Source organism: Oncorhynchus nerka, linkage group LG24 (genome assembly GCF_034236695.1).
Source record: "Oncorhynchus nerka isolate Pitt River linkage group LG24, Oner_Uvic_2.0, whole genome shotgun sequence".
NCBI classification, from domain to species: domain Eukaryota; kingdom Metazoa; phylum Chordata; class Actinopteri; order Salmoniformes; family Salmonidae; genus Oncorhynchus; species Oncorhynchus nerka.
The window spans coordinates 57,638,775-57,655,754 of NC_088419.1; the positions used below are offsets into that span (position 1 = coordinate 57,638,775).

A 16,980-nucleotide genomic window follows, 5' to 3' on the forward strand; every position below is an offset into this window, starting at 1 on the left:
CAATGAAATTGAGCACACAAAAATCGAAATATATTTAACACAAATATATTAGATTGGAGGAATAAGTGCAGTGAAATGATTAACGATTAAAATATTATCCACTCTGGAGGTTAAGGTCAGAGGTGAGGGTCAATTCAGCAGCTAGACACCATTGTCATGGATGATGTATTTTGTCAAATGGTGAATTAACTTTGAAAAAGCCCTTTCTTTTCTCCCACATTACATGATATACAAGACAAGTCAAGTCAGTGGGAGAAATGAAAAGCTAAAATTTTAATTAAAACATTTTGCTGGGATAATTAAAACATGTGGTATTGGCTAAGGTGTGATTAATCACTGATAATAAAAAGACAAGATTTAAAACAAGAGTTTAATAATTTCATAAGCCAGTAACATTTGCCACACAGACAACAGAATAAAACATTTTGTATACAACTAAAAGTTCAAACCGTGCATTCATAAGTCTTTTGTTGAAAAAAACATGTTCATACAAACCACACAACGTAAAATGAATACCAAACATTCAAACAATCTGATTTTTTAATATATTTTTTTTAAACACAGAAATCACACTTTCCAAAAACAAAACGACCCAAAAGTCCAACAGCATGACACCTGTACCTTTCCAACATGATCAGTGGCAATAGAGTATAAATAAGTAAATTCATTGTTTTTTAAACCGTTGACACGACATAATCTGCAACACATTTCAGACCTAGGTTTAAGTTTTAGGCAAGATTTGTTCTAAGCCTACATCATCCTAAAAAGGGGCAATCTGCAGTTGCTACATAAAATGTTTCACTTATAAATTGTTACCCATTGATTCTTGAAGAATATAACTTAATGCCTCATGAGCTCAGTTCAACTGTTCTACCCCAACAGAACCAAAATAAGCTCGTTTTACTCCAATGTTTGTAAACAAAGTATATAGAAAACTATATAGCCTCAAAACACGGTTAAAACTATCATTTTGATATCATGGATGGTCAGTCCTTGCATCCATAGCTCTGTCTATACATTCAAGAGTGGATACATTTTCCCTCCCCATCCCTCAGCTTTTACCGAAACAGGGGCGGGGAAGGCGCTTCGTTATTGTTTCAACTGCTGATTGACGCTTTAAGTGTAAATGATTGTTTGGCAGCAAAACAAAACGCAGGAAATACTTTGTTCAAACAAATTCAACTGACAAACTTTGTTGGGACTGAAAGATGGTTGCTAATACAGGTAAGATTTGCCAAATCCAGGCTGGGCTGGAGTGTTATTGAATGATACAGATAGATAGCTGTTATCACCCGTCTACTATTTTGCAGAAAAAAAGAGATATCTTATCATTGACTCAAAATCCCTGAGTTTCCAGGCACTTAGAATTCTTCACTGAATACCTCCATTAAAACACAGTAAAATATCCTCAGTGCTTTGTTTTAAAAGGTGGGTAATTAATGATTAAGGACAATGGACGGTCGAGTGGTGATGACTGCTGAATAGACTGAACTCCACGGGTTCATTACAATCAGTACGGTACAACAGAACTAAAGGACGAAAATAAATAAAGCATCAAGCACTTCTGAAATCAGCCTCTATTAGCAAACTAGGCTGGAAGTAGTGGTAGCTTTTCCTACTAGAAACAACTCATTTGCAACATTTCCTGATCCTATATGATAAAATAAAAAAGTAACACTGGCTTCAAATGCATTTGTTAAAACAGAGAAATGTGATACATCGCAGTTGGACAGAATCCAGTCCACATTATACAGCATTTCATCATAGTCCTGGTCAAGGTCTAAGGGTCTGACTGGGCCCACAAGACAACAAGGTAGTAGTAGTAGTAAGGTGTCAGCATGTCAGAAACCATCACATCCCTTTTGATATCGGTGACACCTTTGTTACAGTAACAGACAGGAGCACACACATCCTGTCCATTTGTTGTATTGAGTTTGACCTGCCTGGAACACTGGCACGGTGTTAGCTAGAGATTAAGGGTAGTGTAGTCCTCTTCAGTTCTGCATGAGGTACTGGTGGAAGTAAATGCCAAACAGGCTGCTGATGACTTGGCAGGCGGCCACCCACCAGGTGAGGAAGGCAAAGAGGCCTCTGAAGAAGAGGGGGGTGAGGACGGAGCGCAGGGCCGAGAAGCCCTCGGTTAGACGGGCCACCGTGGCCTGGATGTCCTCCTCCATGTCCTCCACCCCCTCTTCGTCCTCCTCCAGCCCTGGCAGGACGGGAGAGACCGTGGGCATTACCAGGGCAGGGGTCACCCCCGGAGCCTGCTCTGCGCCACTCCATGAGAAGTCACCTGAGATACAGAAAAGTCAGTAGGAACAAATGGGTGTTACAACGAGACATTTGAAAGGCACAACTGAAATACATTACATTTCCATGGATCAAGCATTGTGATGAAACTGTTGGTATATTATCATAACTCCATATTGTTAAATTATAGAAAGCAGATTCTCAGCATTTACGTAGGGCCACCTAAGGCCTCACTAAAAATCAGATGAGAATTTGTGGTTCGCGTACAGTTTAGCAGCTGTTATAGCAGTGTACCAAAATTATTATGCTACTAGCTCCTAGCAACGCAGTCAAATGTCAAACAGCTAACATGTAAAGAAAAATACAACAAAAAAGGCAAGAAATCAAGAACGGCAGGATGAATCCAATTAACAAACCAAATAGCACTGAAGCAGTATCAAAATGCAATCTATGCAAATGTACATCAGCGGAATTTACACAACAGCTAAGAATGACATGCACAGCAGTAGATATATTATAGTGAGATATGTGAAGAATCCAATATATCAATAAATATGCAGTGTGTATAAATAAAGTATTATTAGAATATAAGAAAAAGCGAGGAATCATTTTTTCCCCCCTCAAAGCTAGTTGTTGCCATGTTAGGTACTGTACATGTCTTACCAAGGGCCTTCAGAGCCAGAGTAGAGAAGAGGATGAGTAGAACAGGGACCATGTACTGCAGGGTGACTATGGTCAGGTAGCAGAACACACGGGTCACCTGGAAGGACAACAACGTCAAAAGACTCATGGGTTTAAGGTCTCATCTGGTTCTCCAAACAACTCAAAAGAATTGCTTTCACATGAAAACGTTGCCATTTAGATGTGTTGTCGGACCTTCCTCTGGATGTCGATGGCGGCAATGCGCCCCGCCTCCTTCTTCATCTGGTCCACCCACTTCTGGGATAGGTTGAGGTAGGCTTGCATGTGGTAGCGGGTGAGGGCCAGCCTCAGACAGCACAGAACCACCACTGTCCACAGACGAACACTGTCAAACACCGCACTTGACATACTGGGAATATCCCACACACACACACACACACACAAGATCTGTTAACACCTTGAGAAGGAATCAGCACAAGGGTGCGAAATGGTCTGTAATATTGGAGTCCAGGAAACAAACACACACTTACAGGGTGACTGAGGTCTTCCCCATTGGAGCGTTCCCCAGGAAATCCCTAGCAATGGGTTTGATCCACAACACGATCACCACCACTGGGGCCAGGAAGCTCATGTGCAACAACATTCTAAGGGAAGCAGAAAACAGCACAACACCCAAACAGTAAGACATTACTAGTCAGTGGAACCAGTTGGTTATTTGGTTTCACAGTTAAATAAGTGTTTATGTGTTCTTACTGGATGAATGGGCGGTCTGAGTTCATCTGAACTGCGTCCAGGTGGGTCTGGGCTAGGCGGAGGCCAGGGAAGGCCAGCAAAGCACCAATAAAAGCACAGATGGCAGCCAGACCCAACTTCACAGTCAGCTTGGTCACAGGGACTCTGATGGGAGTCCAAATATAATAGCAAACATTAAAGGGGCACATTTGCCAACACAGATCACTAAAAGCATATTGTTGGTCAATGAATGACTGGCAACTATTCTATGGACCCAAGTTGTGATTTTAATTTTAAAAAAAAAAAATTCAACTGTCCAACTAAAAGATACTTACGACCACTCAGCAAAGCCTTGATGTTTTGCGAAAACCTCAAGGTTGTCAAAAAGACTGTTAAAACCTGCAATACAAATGATGAAAAAGCCCAAACTGAAATGATAAAATTAATTAAATAAATGTGTTATACATAGCCTAATGGGGCGTGCCATAGTAGGGGTTAATGTAGTAGTGCACATACCAGGCTCCAGGCCAAACTCCAGGTAGTCCTCTCTGACCACCAGCACCAGCATGGCCACCAGCAGAGACAGGAAGCCAAAGGCCAGGCACACCGAGCGCTCGCCTCCCTCGTCAGACCTGAAGTAGTGGCCCATCAGGGAGTGGAGGGTTTTCCTGTGAGAGTTAAGGTAAACACAGGGACAACCGGACAGTCCTTTGGAAACAAAACAGCTCCAATCAAGGAGCAGCACAATATTGATGCAGCCAAGTATTTTTCTGGCACAGTACATGTTTGGGTTATTCATTTACCAGGGTCCCACTTTGTAGAAAGTGACGAACACAGTTCTTACATAATAACATTGGCAAGTACAGTGAGTACAACTTCAGTTAGTCTAAGTTGACATTGTAACATAGTACTTACAGCTGTTTTCTTACAAATAGTTCATAATAATACTTTTTCAAAATTGTAATACAATTGTGGGCTCCCAGAGCGAGGGTGAACTGAAGGATACAGGCAGCAGAGAACGGTCAGCACACACCAGATGGCCCCAATGTGGACCTCCTTGGCAGGGTCAACTACACAGAAGTAGCCCTCAGTGAAAAGGTAGATGCCCATCGCATACACTGCAAAGTCAATCAACCACTGGTACTCCAGGAAGAATCGCAGTACTGAGAAGGGGAAAGGAGAGGCAAAGCAGAAACATTGTAAGGAAAAGATAAGGCCTAAAATACAAAACCAGCTAAGGCTTGGAGGGCATTTCAGTTTGCAGTAGTGGTGAAAAAACAGCTAGCTGGAGCTCGTCTGAGCGGTCGGCCACATCCTTTCCCCTATACAAGTCCATTCCTAATTGTAAACACAAAGATTACCCCTATGATGTGTGTGTGTGCGCGCACAACTGTGTGGTGGTGATCAAGAGACAACAACTCTGGATATGGACACATCTGCCTTGTTCTAGCCTGACAGCCTGTAGCAATTCAGAACCTTAACAATCAGCATTACGTACTAGTGGTGAGGGAATTACATTTACATTTACATTTAAGTCATTTAGCAGACGCTCTTATCCAGAGCGACTTACAAATTTAGCAGACGCTCTTATCCAGAGCGACTTACAAATTGGAATTCCCAGCCGACCGCTCAGACGAGCTCCAGCTAGCTGTTTTTTCAAGGTTCTTCGAATCGTTGGGATTCTGACCTGGCTACAGTGATGGCGTGCGTACCAGTGAGCTGCGGGGCCTTACGCACCTCTCACATCCTACAGTCGTCCAACCCAGCTCCAGGCCTTCTCAGCAGTCAGGGAGTGACCACACTAGGGTTGGGTGATTTTTACGAGGACCTGCGTCATGTGCAGGAAGAGATCAGGAGGGCGTACTCACCACCGCTGGAGCACCATTTCTGCCGCTACTCTCCTGACCGTCACCACTCTAGGCCCCCCGGTTAGAGCCATCGTCCCCATCTTGGGAGTGCCAACACAGCCTATACTCCCCGAGTCAGCCAGGCTCCCTACTCCACTAGAGACACTACTCCAGGCCTCTCCAGCCAGAGCACTTGCCACCTCCATGGGACCGTTGGGAATTCCACTATGGCCAGAGGTGACCCAGTTATTTACCAGATCGTCGTCACTCAGGCCCCCCTGGCTGGAGGCGTATATACAGTTGAAGTCGGAAGTTTACATACACTTAGGTTGGAGTCATTATAACTCATTTTTCAACCACTCCTCAAATTTCTTGTTAACAAACTATAATTTTGGCAAGTCGGTTTCTTTGTGCATCACACAAGTCATTTTTGCAACAATTGTTTACAGACAGATTATTCAACTTATAATTTACTGTATCACAATTCCAGTGGGTCAAAAGTTTACATGCACTAAGTAGACTGTGCCTTTAAACAGCTTGGAAAATTCCATTCCATGGCTCGTGATTAGGCGAATTGACATAATTTGAGTCAATTGGAGGTGTACCTGTGGATGTATTTCAAGGCCTTCCAAACGTTTGACTGGTACTATATATGGAGACTGTTTAATGCCAAAAATATGGGGTTAAATACATGTAAAAAATAATAATGTTTCCTGATCTTTCTTATCTCTCTCAGATAAAGGAGAGACACTTCAGAACAAACTTATTTTTGATATATTTTGGGGACTCTCTTATTCAATGTGCTTCTATGTGCTAATAGCAGTAAGACCCTAAATAATTTCAAATTGTTTAATTTTTTTTTTTTTAGTTCAAGGGGTTTTAAACTCTAAATCAAAAAGCTAAATGATCCTTGATTTGACCTTCTTAAAACAATTCCATATAGCTTAGTAGAACCCCCCCTCCCGTGGATTAGACAGGGCTTAGACTCTGACAGGTTAGAGACTAAGTCCCCCAGTACAACCTTCTTCAAGTTGTTTGGATTTATATAAGAAATCCAAGGGCAGCTGTAAAAAAAGGCCATGCCTGTGCACGGGACTTTCCCCACAGTCCCTTAAGGGTGGATCACTCTCCATCACAGCTGTCCATCACAGCCCTTCATTTTCAGCCAATCAGTGGGCTTGGACACGCATGTGGACACTGCACCTGCCCATTCTAGCTGACACAAGAGGACACAGATTTTGGTGACCAAGTTACTTTACTACATTTGTAGTACTGCTGTAATTATGCACCTAATTCCCTTGTATATTTAGGATGGCCTACAGCTGGTGGAAATTGTGTATATCATTATTGCATTGCTTGCATGAGTATTTATGCACAATATGTTAGTTTAGAAATGGTTATTTTATAGCTTGTAATGTTTGCACATTCTACCACTGCGCATTCATAGTTCTCACTAGTGCTATGCCATGGCGAGTTTCTAGAAGTTTCAGACGGTCCTCGAAGCTCGCTCGCTCGCGCGTGCAGTCTGATGTACGACTCTGTAGGACCAGAGACAGACCAGATAAGATCTACATCAGGCCAGAGAGAAAGGGCTATAAATCGTGCCTGTCCGAGTTATTAGTTCTCTCTCTGCTATGTGTGTATGTAATGCCATTATGTAAAGATCCTGTTGTATTGCTACATTATAGTAGATCTTATCTGGTCCGTCTCTGGTCCCACAGAGTCGTACATCAGACTGTGCAAGTGCGAGCTTCGAGGACCGTCTCTGAAACTTTTATCAGGTTCTAGAAACCTGCCATGGCATAAGACTAACGCAAACTATGACTGCGCAGTGGTAGAATGTGCATACACTACAAGCTATACTATAATAATTTCTAAACAAACATATTGTGCGTAAATACTTATGCAAGTAATGTAATAATGATATACAGTGGCAAGAAAAAGTATGTGAACCATTTGGAATTTCTGCATAAAGTGGTCATAAAACTTGATCCGATCTTCATCTAAGTCACAACAATAGACAAACAGTCTGCTTATACTAATATCACACAAACAATGATATGTTTTCATGTCTTGATTGAACACACTGTGTAAACATTCACAGTGTAGGGTGGGAAAAGTATGTGAACCCTTGGATTTAATAACTGGTTGACCCTCAATTGGCAGCAATAAACTCAACCAAACGTTTTCTGTAGTTGCGGACCAGACCTGCACAACAGTCAGGAGGAATTTTGGACCGGTCATCTTTACCAAACTGTTTCAGTTCAGCAATCTTCTTAGGATGTCTGGTATGAACCGCTCGAGGTCATGCCACAGCATTTTAAAATCGGGTTGAGGTCAGGACTCCGAATGGGCCACTCCAGAAGGCGTATTTTCTTCTGTTGAAGCCATTCTGTTGTTTGATTTACTTCTGTGTTTTGGGTCGTTGTCTTGTTGCGTCACCCAACTTCTGTTGAGCTTCAATTGGTGGACAGATAGCCTTACATTCTCCTGCAAAATGTCTTAATAAACTTGGGAATTCATTTTTCCGCCGATGATAGCAACCTGTCCAGGCCCTGAGGCAGCAAAGCAGCCCCAAACCATGATGCTCACTCCACCATACTTTACAATTGGAATGAGGTTTTGATGTTGGTGTGCTGTGTCTTTTTTTCTCCACACACAGTGTTGTGTGTTCCTTCCAAACTCAACTTCAGTTTAATCTGTCCACAGAATATTTTCCAGAAGGGCTGTGGAACTTCCAGGTGCTCTTTTGCGAACTTCAGACGTGCAGCAATGTTTCTTTTGGACAGCAGTGGCTTCATCCGTGGTGTCCTCCAATGAACACCATTCTTGTTTAGTGTTTCACGTATCGTAGACTCATCAACAGAGATGTTATCATGTTCCAGAGATTTCTGTAAGTCTTTAGCTGACACTCTAGGATTCTTAACCTCATTGAGCATTCTGCACTGTGCTCTTGCAGTCATCTTTGCAGAACAGCCAGGAGAGTAGCGACAGTGCTGAACTTTCTCCATTTATAGACAATGTCTTACCGTGGACTGATGAAAATCAAGGCTTTTGTTTTTTTGTAACCCTTTCCAACTTCATGCAAGTCAACAATTCTTAATCTTAGGTCTTCTGAGATGTCTTTTGTTCAAGGCATGGTTCACATCAGGCAATGCTTCTTGTGAATAGCAAACTCAAATTTTGTATGTGTTTTTTATAGGGCAGCTCTAACCAACATCTCCAATCTCGTCTCATTGATTGGACTCCAGGTTAGCTGACTCCTGACTGCAATTAGCTTTTGGATAAGTCATTAGCCTAGGGGTTCACATACATTTTCCAACCTACACTGTGAATATTTAAATGATGTATTCAATATAGACAAGGAAAACACAATAATGTCTTTGTTATTAGTTTATGCACACTGTGTGTGTCTATTGTTGTGACTAAGATGAAGATCAGATCAAATTTTATGACAAATTTATGCAAAACTCCAAGTAATTCCAAAGGGTTCATACTTTTTCTTGCCACTGTTCACAATATACACCAGCAGTAGGCCATCTGAAATATTCAAGGGAATTAGGTGCAGGATAACAGTAGAGCTACAATACAGACCTATAAACTAAACAGCTAAGCATTACTAAACAGCATAAAATCCCCAGTCGTAGACCCCACAACTTACTTTCCTGGATGCACACACAATGTTCCTTGAGTAAACAGTAAACTAGGTCACCAGCCAAAACTTGTGTATTCTTCTTGTGACATCGATAAAACTCTGAGCTACAACGGGCAGGTGCGGGGTCCACATGCGTGTCCAAGCCCACTGATTTGAAATAATAATGTAATGGCGCCGTAGGGGATGGCTGCCGTTTTATGGGCTCCTAACCAACTGTGCTACTTTGTGTGTTTTTTTCGCATTGTTTGTAACTTATTTTGTACATAATGTTGCTGCTACCTTCTCTTATAACCAAAAAGAGCTTCTGGACATAAGTACAGCGATTACTCACCTCGAACTGGACAAAGATTTTTTTTCTTTAATCAGTCCGACGCGAAGGATATACTGCTTCTCTGAGACCAGGCCCAAATCTCTGTCATTCGCGTGAAGAACAGATGGAAATACAGGGGGCGGAGATTAGGGAGCCTTGTGAGAATTTGTTGGTGAGTGGGTAACCCACCTCTACCATGAGTTCAATTAGCCAACGTGCAATCACTGGAAAATAAACTGAATGATCTTTGTTCGAGACCATCTTACCAACAGGACATTAAAACGAGTCGTGGCTGAATGACGACACGCAAAATATACCGCTGGCTGGGTTATCCGTGCATCGGCAGGACAGAACAGCTACGTCTGGTAAGACGAGCGGTGGGGGAGTGTCTATTTGTCAATAACAGCTAGAGCGCAATGTATAATATTAAGGTAGTCTCGAGGTATTGCTCACCTGAGGTAGTGTACCTCATGATAAGCTGTAGACCACACTATCTACCAAGAGTTTACATCTATATATTTCATAGCTGTCTATTTACCACCACAATGCTGGTGCTGGCACGAAGACGTACAGCTTGTTGAGTGCAAAGGCCATAAGCAAACAGGAAAATGCTATTCAGAAGCGACGCACCTAGTGGCCGGGGACTTTAATGCCGGCAAACTTGTGTCCATTTTACTTCATTTCTACCTGCACGTCACATGGGCAACCAGAGAGGGAAAAAAACTATTGTTCACCTTTGCTCCACACAGAGATGCATACAAAGCGCTCTCCCTCACCCTCCATTTGGCAAATCTGACCATAACACTCCTGATTCCTGGTCACAAGCAAAAACTAAAGCAAGAAGTACCAGTAACTTGCTCAATACAGAGGTGGTCAGCTGAGGCGGAAGCTAGGCTACAGGGCTGTTTTGCTAGCACAGTACACGCTGATTTGGTGAGCGAGTTTATTAGCAAGTGCACCAGTGATGTTGTACCCACGGTGACAATTAAAACCTTCCCCAACCAGAAACCGTGGATTGATAGCAGCATTCGCGCAAAACTGAAAGCGCGAACCACTGCTTTTAATCATGGCAAGGCGACCAGAAACATGACCGAAGACAAACAGTGTAGCTATTCAATCCGCAAGGCAATCAAACAAGCTAAGCGTCCATATAGAGACAAAGTAGAGTCGCAATTCAACGGCTCAGACATGAGACGTATGTGGCAGGGTCTACAGTCAATCACGAATTACAAAAAGAAAACCAGCCCCGTCGCAGACATCGATGTCTTGCTCCCAGACAAACTAAACAACTTCTTTGTTCACTTTGAGGACAATACAGTGCCACGGACACGGCCCGCTACCAAAATCTGCGGGCCCTCCTTCACCGCAGCCAACGTGAGTAAAACATTTAAAAGTGTTAACCCTCGCAAGGCTGCCGACCCAGACGGCCTCCCTAGCCACGTCCTTAGAGCATGCGCAGGCCAGCTGGCTGGTGTGTTTACAGACATATGCAATCAATCCATATCCCAGTATGCTGTTCCCACATGCTTCAAGAGGGCCACCATTGTTTCAAGGATCATATCACCTCCACCCTACCTGACACCCTAGACCCACGCCAATGTGCTTACCACACCAATAGGTCCACAGACGACACAGTCGCAATCACACTGCCCTAACCCATCTGGACAAGAGGAATAGCTATGTAAGAATGCTGTTCATCGATTACAGCTCAGCATTTAACACCATAGTACCCTCCAAACTCGTCATTAAGCTTGAGACCCTGGGTCTCAACCCCGCCCTGTGCAACAGGGTCCTGAGCTTCGACGGGCAGCCTCCAGGTGGTGAGGGTAGGAAACAACATCTCCATCCCACTGATCCTCAACACTGTTGCCCCACAAGGGTGCGTTCTCAACCCTCTCCTGTACTCCCTGTTCACCCATGACTGCGTGGCCATGCACGCCTCCAACTCAATCATCAAGTTTGCAGACGACACTAGTGGTAGGCTTGATTACCAACAACGATGAGACGAGGGCCCGCTGAGTGTGGTGTCAGGAAAATAACCTCACACTCAACGTCAACAAAATAAAGGAGATGATCGTGGACTTTAGGAAACAGCAGAGGGCGCACCCTCCTATCCACGTCAACGGGACAGTAGTGGAGAAGGTGGAAAGTTTTAAGTTCCTCGGCGTACAAATCACAGACAAACTGAAATGGTTCACCCACACAGACAGCGTGGTGAAGAAGGCGCAACAGCACCTCTTCAACCTCAGGAGGCTGAAGAAATGTGGCTTGTCACCAAAAAACAAACTTTTACAGATGCACAATCTAGAGCATCCTGTCGGGCTGTATCACCGGCTGGTACGGCAACTGCATCGCCCACAACCGTAAGGCTCTCCAGAGGGTAGTGAGGTTTGCACAACGCATCACCGGGGGGAAACTACCTGCCCTCCAGGACACCTACACCACCCGATGTCACAGGAAGGCTATAAAGATCATCAAGGACAACAACCACCCGAGCCACTGCCTGTTCCCAGCTATCATCCAGAAGGCAATGTCAGTACAGGTGCATCAAAGCAGGGACCGAGAGACTGAAAAACAGCTTCTATCTCAAGGCCATCAGACTGTTAAACAGCCACCACTAACATTGAGTGGCTGCTGCCAACATACTGACTCAACTCCAGCCACTTTAATAATTAAACATTTATTACATCCAATTTATCACTAGTCACTTTAAACAATGCTACTTTATATAATGTTTACATATCCTACATTACTCATCTCATATATACAGTTGAAGTCGGAAGTTTACATACACTTAAGTTGGAGTCATTAAAACTCATTTTTCAACCACTCCACAAATGTCTTATTAACAAACTATAGTTTTGGCAAGTCAGTTTGGACATCTACTTTGTGCATGACACAAGTAATTGTTCCAACAGACAGATTATTTCACTGTATCACAATTACAGTGGGTCAGAAGTTGATCAACACTAAGTTGATTGTGCCTTTAAACAGCTTGGAAAATTCCAGAAAAGAATGTCATGGCTTTAGAAGCTTCTGATAGGCTAATTGACATAATTTAAGTCAATTGGAGGTGTACCTGTGGATGTATTTCAAGGCCTACCTTCAAACTCAGTGCCTCTTTCCTTGACATCAGAGGAAAATCAAAAGAAATCAGCCAAGACCTCAGAAGAAAATTGTAGACCTCCACAAGTCTGGTTCATCCTTGGGAGCAATTTCCTAACGCCTGAAGGTACCACATCCATCTGTACAAACAATAGTACGCAAGTATAAACACCATGGAACCACGCAGCCATCATACCGCTCAGGAAGGAGAAGCGTTCTGTCTCCTAGAGATGAAAGTACTTTAGTGCGAAAAATGCAAATCAATCCCAGAACAACAGCAAAGGACCTTGTGAAGATGCTGGAGGAAACAGGTACAGAAGTATCTATATCCACAGTAAAACGAATCCTTTATCGACATAACCTGAAGGCCGCTCAGCAAGGAAGAAGCCACTGCTCCAAAACCACCATAAGAAAAAAAAAGCTTTGCTGCAGGAGGGACTGGTGCACTTCACAAAATAGATGGCTTTGTGAAGAAGGAAAATTATGTGGATATATTGAAGCAACATCTCAAGACATCAGTCAGAAAGTTAAAGCTTGGTCACAACTGGATCCTGGACTTTCTGACGGCCTCCACTGGTGGTAAGGGTAGGCAACAACACATCTGAAACGCTGATCGTCAACATGGGGGCCCATCAGGGGTGCGTGCTTAGTCCCCTCCTGTACTCCCTGGTCACCCACGACTGGAAGGTCTGATCACAGACAACATTGAGACAGCCTATCGGGAGGAGGTCAGAGACCTGGCAGTGTGGTGCCAAGACAACAACCTCTCCCTCAACGTGACCAAGACAAAAGGAGCTTATCGTAGACTACAGGAAAAGGAGGGTCTACCACACCCCCATTCACATCGACGGGGCTGTAGTGGAGAGTTTCAGATAACTTGGTGTCCACATCACCAACAAACTATAATGGTCCAAACACACCATGACAGTCGTGAAGAAGACCAGTTGCATCACCGCCTGGTATGGCAACTGCTTGGCATCCGACCGTAAGGCACTACAGACGATAGTGCGTAAGGCCCAGTACATCACTGGGGCCAGGCTTCCTGTCATCCTGGACCTATATACTAGGCGGTGTCAGAGGAAGGCCCAAAAATTGTCAAAGACTCCAGTCACCAAAGTCATAGACTGTTCTCTCGGCACTGCAAGGGGTACCAGAGCGGCAAGTCTAGGTCCAAAAGACTCCTTAACAGCTTCTACCCCCTAAGACTGCTGAACAATGAATCAATTGGCCACCCAGACAATTTATATTGACCCCCCCCCCTTTCTTTTTACACTGCTGCTACTCGCTGTTTATTATCTATGCATAGACACTTTACCCCAACCTACATGTGCAAACTACCTCGACTAACCTGTACCCCCGCACACTGTCTCAGTACCGGTACCCACTGTATGTAGCCTTATTGTTATTTTATTGTGTTACTTTTTATTTTATTACTTAAGTGTATTTGGTAAATATTTTCTTAACTCTATTTCTTGAATTGTTGGTTAAGGGCTTGTAAGTAAGCATTTCACAGTAAGGTCTACACAATATATATTCGGCGCATGTTACAAATACAATTTGATCTTTGATTGTCTGAAAATTATGGGCTATGATTGACAGCTAAGATGGAGAGATAGCCACCCTAAAAGGATTTTGGGGAAAGTCCCATGCACAGGCATGGCCTTTTTTACAAGTGGTGCTTTTGTTTATTTACCAAGGGCATCAAGGACGCCGACTGGAGCTTTTTCTAAGTGAAGGTCAATGTCCTTGGGAACTGTGAGAGGTTTGCTGTCCCCGTTCTGTCTCCTACAAAACAGAAGTAGTCAGCAAACATTTCCTTTAACAGCCAGTCTACCACCATAAGAGTGATACAAAGGCAGCAGACACCAGTTGTACTGTATCATCATGCCCCCTCCCACCTGTCTCTCTTGCTGGGCTTGCTGGGCATCTGTTTTCCAGCTAGGGCACACAGCTCTCCCTCAGAGGGGTGTTTGAACCGGAAAAGACTGAAAGGATAAAGTTAGATTTGTTAAAAAAATATATACACACCCAAAGTAAGTTATTAGCTAGTAGTAGGGTCACAGTTGTTCTTTCAAATAAATGGCCCCTGATAAGGTCTAAGAGTTTATCATGGCCTTATGATCATACCAGGAATGTCAAGACCCTTACCATGAAGTCAACATTACCAAGACATAGCTACACCCCATCTCCAAAGCCACTTCTGTATGTGACATTTGTGTACATGACTTTACCTGCCATTGCACAGGAGCCAGCGGGCAAATGAACAGTGTGGAGCCATTCTCTGCATGATGCTAGCAGCCAGCAAGCTGACCACCAGCTGCACTCCAATCAGCGCCTGGTAAGTGAGAGAGAACACACACACACACTTGGTTAATCAAACTAAAGTACAAAAATGTGTTAACCCAACTTTTATAGACAGCCAACATGGAGTTTCCAGATACATTTTTCATCTGACACATCAGCTGCTCTGCATTTCAAAGGAGTCGCTACTAACGTTACATCTGCCAAAGGGTGGGGGGCGCACTCCCTACCGTGTCAGTCATTCAACTTTTCAACGAAGAAACCAAATCCTCTACAGCCAATGAAATAAATTGCCCAAGATAGCCACGACAGGAGGTATAGTGGCTGTGAAGGTTTAAGTTAACCATCCATGATAGCAGCCCAAGCAAGCTAGCTAACTTATTGTGCAACGTGTACATAACTAGTCAAATGAATGGAAAGAGGAATTTATGCTGCTAGCTAACTTCAAACTGACACCCAGCCAGCTATCAACTTGTAGGGAACCTATAGCTAGCTAACTTCGTTACTTTACAGGTAGTTGATCATGCTAAGCTAGCTAGCTAGGCTAACTATTTTGTAGTCAAATACGTGTAACAGTGGCTAAAAGCTAGCTACAAGCATTAGCTAGCGAAGCTTTACATGCTGGGTGCAAGTGGCTACAGCAAAAGATTTAGCTACTCACCATCTCTTCAATTATCCGAAGTTTTTTTCGTAGTGTTAGCTACACACGCGTGTAGGTAGCTTTCAGTGTCTTGACAGCTGATGACATATGAAACTCGGGCTGCATTCAGTACATAAAAACGTAATAGAACGTTTCATTTGAACCAAAACGGGGCTGTACACCAGGAGCGCGTACGTATCTCAAAGTCTGTTCAGGAACGTAAAAGAACGTTTTGGGAAAACATGTGTTCAATACAAACTGTTCCGCAACGTAGCAAGCGGTCATGCTAATTGAACGCACCCCCGCATTTGGGTTCCATGATCCTCAGAAAGACAAGCGTTTTCATTGGATCGAGAAGCCTGTTGACGATTTAATTGGATACCCTTATAAAATATTCAAAAAAAATTGGAAGATTTCCAGTAAAAATATTCCTCGGTCACAATGGCTGTGTTCGAGAGCATCAAAACCGTGATGTATCTTGGGTAAATTGTGACTGACTGATCTTCAAATAATATTGAGTAGTTATTTAGACTGCAAGGTGATTTGTAGATCAGTCAGTCTCGACTCTCATTTCAAGTCGGCTACAAGGTCGAACGCACCCAATAACAATAATCATGTATTTTCTCATGGAGAAAATCAATTGTTTCACCAGCTTAGCAATAAAAAGCAGTGGTGGGAAAAGTACCCAATAGTCATACTTGAGTAAAAGTAAAGATACCTTAATAGAAAATGGCTCAAGTAAAAGTGAAAGTCACCCAGTAAATTACTACTTGAGTAAAAGTCCAAAGTGTTTGGTTTCAGATATACTTCAATATCAAAAGTTGCTAAAATATACTTAAGTATCAAAGTGTAAATTATTTCAAATGTGTTATACTAAGGAAACCAGACGGCACCTTTTTCTTATTTTTATTTACATATAGCCAGGGGGACACTAACACTCGGACATCATTTACAAACGGAGCATGTGTGTTTAGTGACTCCGTCAGATCAGAGGCAGTACGGGTGACCAGGGATGTTCTCTGTTTAGTGAGTCCGTCAGATCAGAGGCAGTACGGGTGACCAGGGATGTTCTCTGTTTAGTGAGTCCGTCAGATCAGAGGCAGTACGGGTGACCAGGGATGTTCTCTTGATAAGTGCTTGAATTGGACCATTTTCCTGTCCTGCTAAGCAGTCAAAATGTAATGTGCACTTGTGGGTGTCAGGGAAAATGTTTTGTGTAAAAAGTACATCATTTTCATTAGGAATGTAGTGGAGTAAAACTAAAAGTTGTAAAAAAATATAAATAGTAAAGTACAGATACCCTAAAAGACTAAATAAGTAGTACTTTAAAGTATTTTTACTTAAATACTTTACACCACTGATAAAAATATTTTTTTAGAGATACTGTATCATAAAGCTAAGTACATGTAGCATACATGAACAGCTGTTCAAGCCAATCACACTGGGCTTATTATTGTGGGAGAATCTAAAAATCTTGGTGTCATAGTGTGCTCCAACA

The 16,980-nt window shown here is 43.0% G+C and overlaps 1 protein-coding gene across 1 annotated transcript; it reads right to left on the reverse strand.

Moving 5' to 3' along the window:
- Nucleotides 1–356: 356 nt before the first annotated feature.
- LOC115108271 (transmembrane protein 161A-like) lies at nucleotides 357–15,741 on the reverse strand. The gene is made up of 12 exons (XM_029632409.2): nucleotides 15,504–15,741; nucleotides 14,773–14,876; nucleotides 14,440–14,526; nucleotides 14,235–14,326; nucleotides 4,631–4,787; nucleotides 4,141–4,292; nucleotides 3,960–4,023; nucleotides 3,646–3,789; nucleotides 3,423–3,536; nucleotides 3,127–3,301; nucleotides 2,914–3,010; nucleotides 357–2,293 (listed from the first exon to the last, which is right to left on the reverse strand). Exons 1-12 carry the CDS (start codon nucleotides 15,504–15,506, stop codon nucleotides 1,995–1,997), a joined length of 1,488 nt encoding a protein of 495 aa, XP_029488269.1. The 5' UTR covers nucleotides 15,507–15,741; the 3' UTR covers nucleotides 357–1,994.
- Between the last annotated feature and the right edge of the window lie 1,239 nt (nucleotides 15,742–16,980).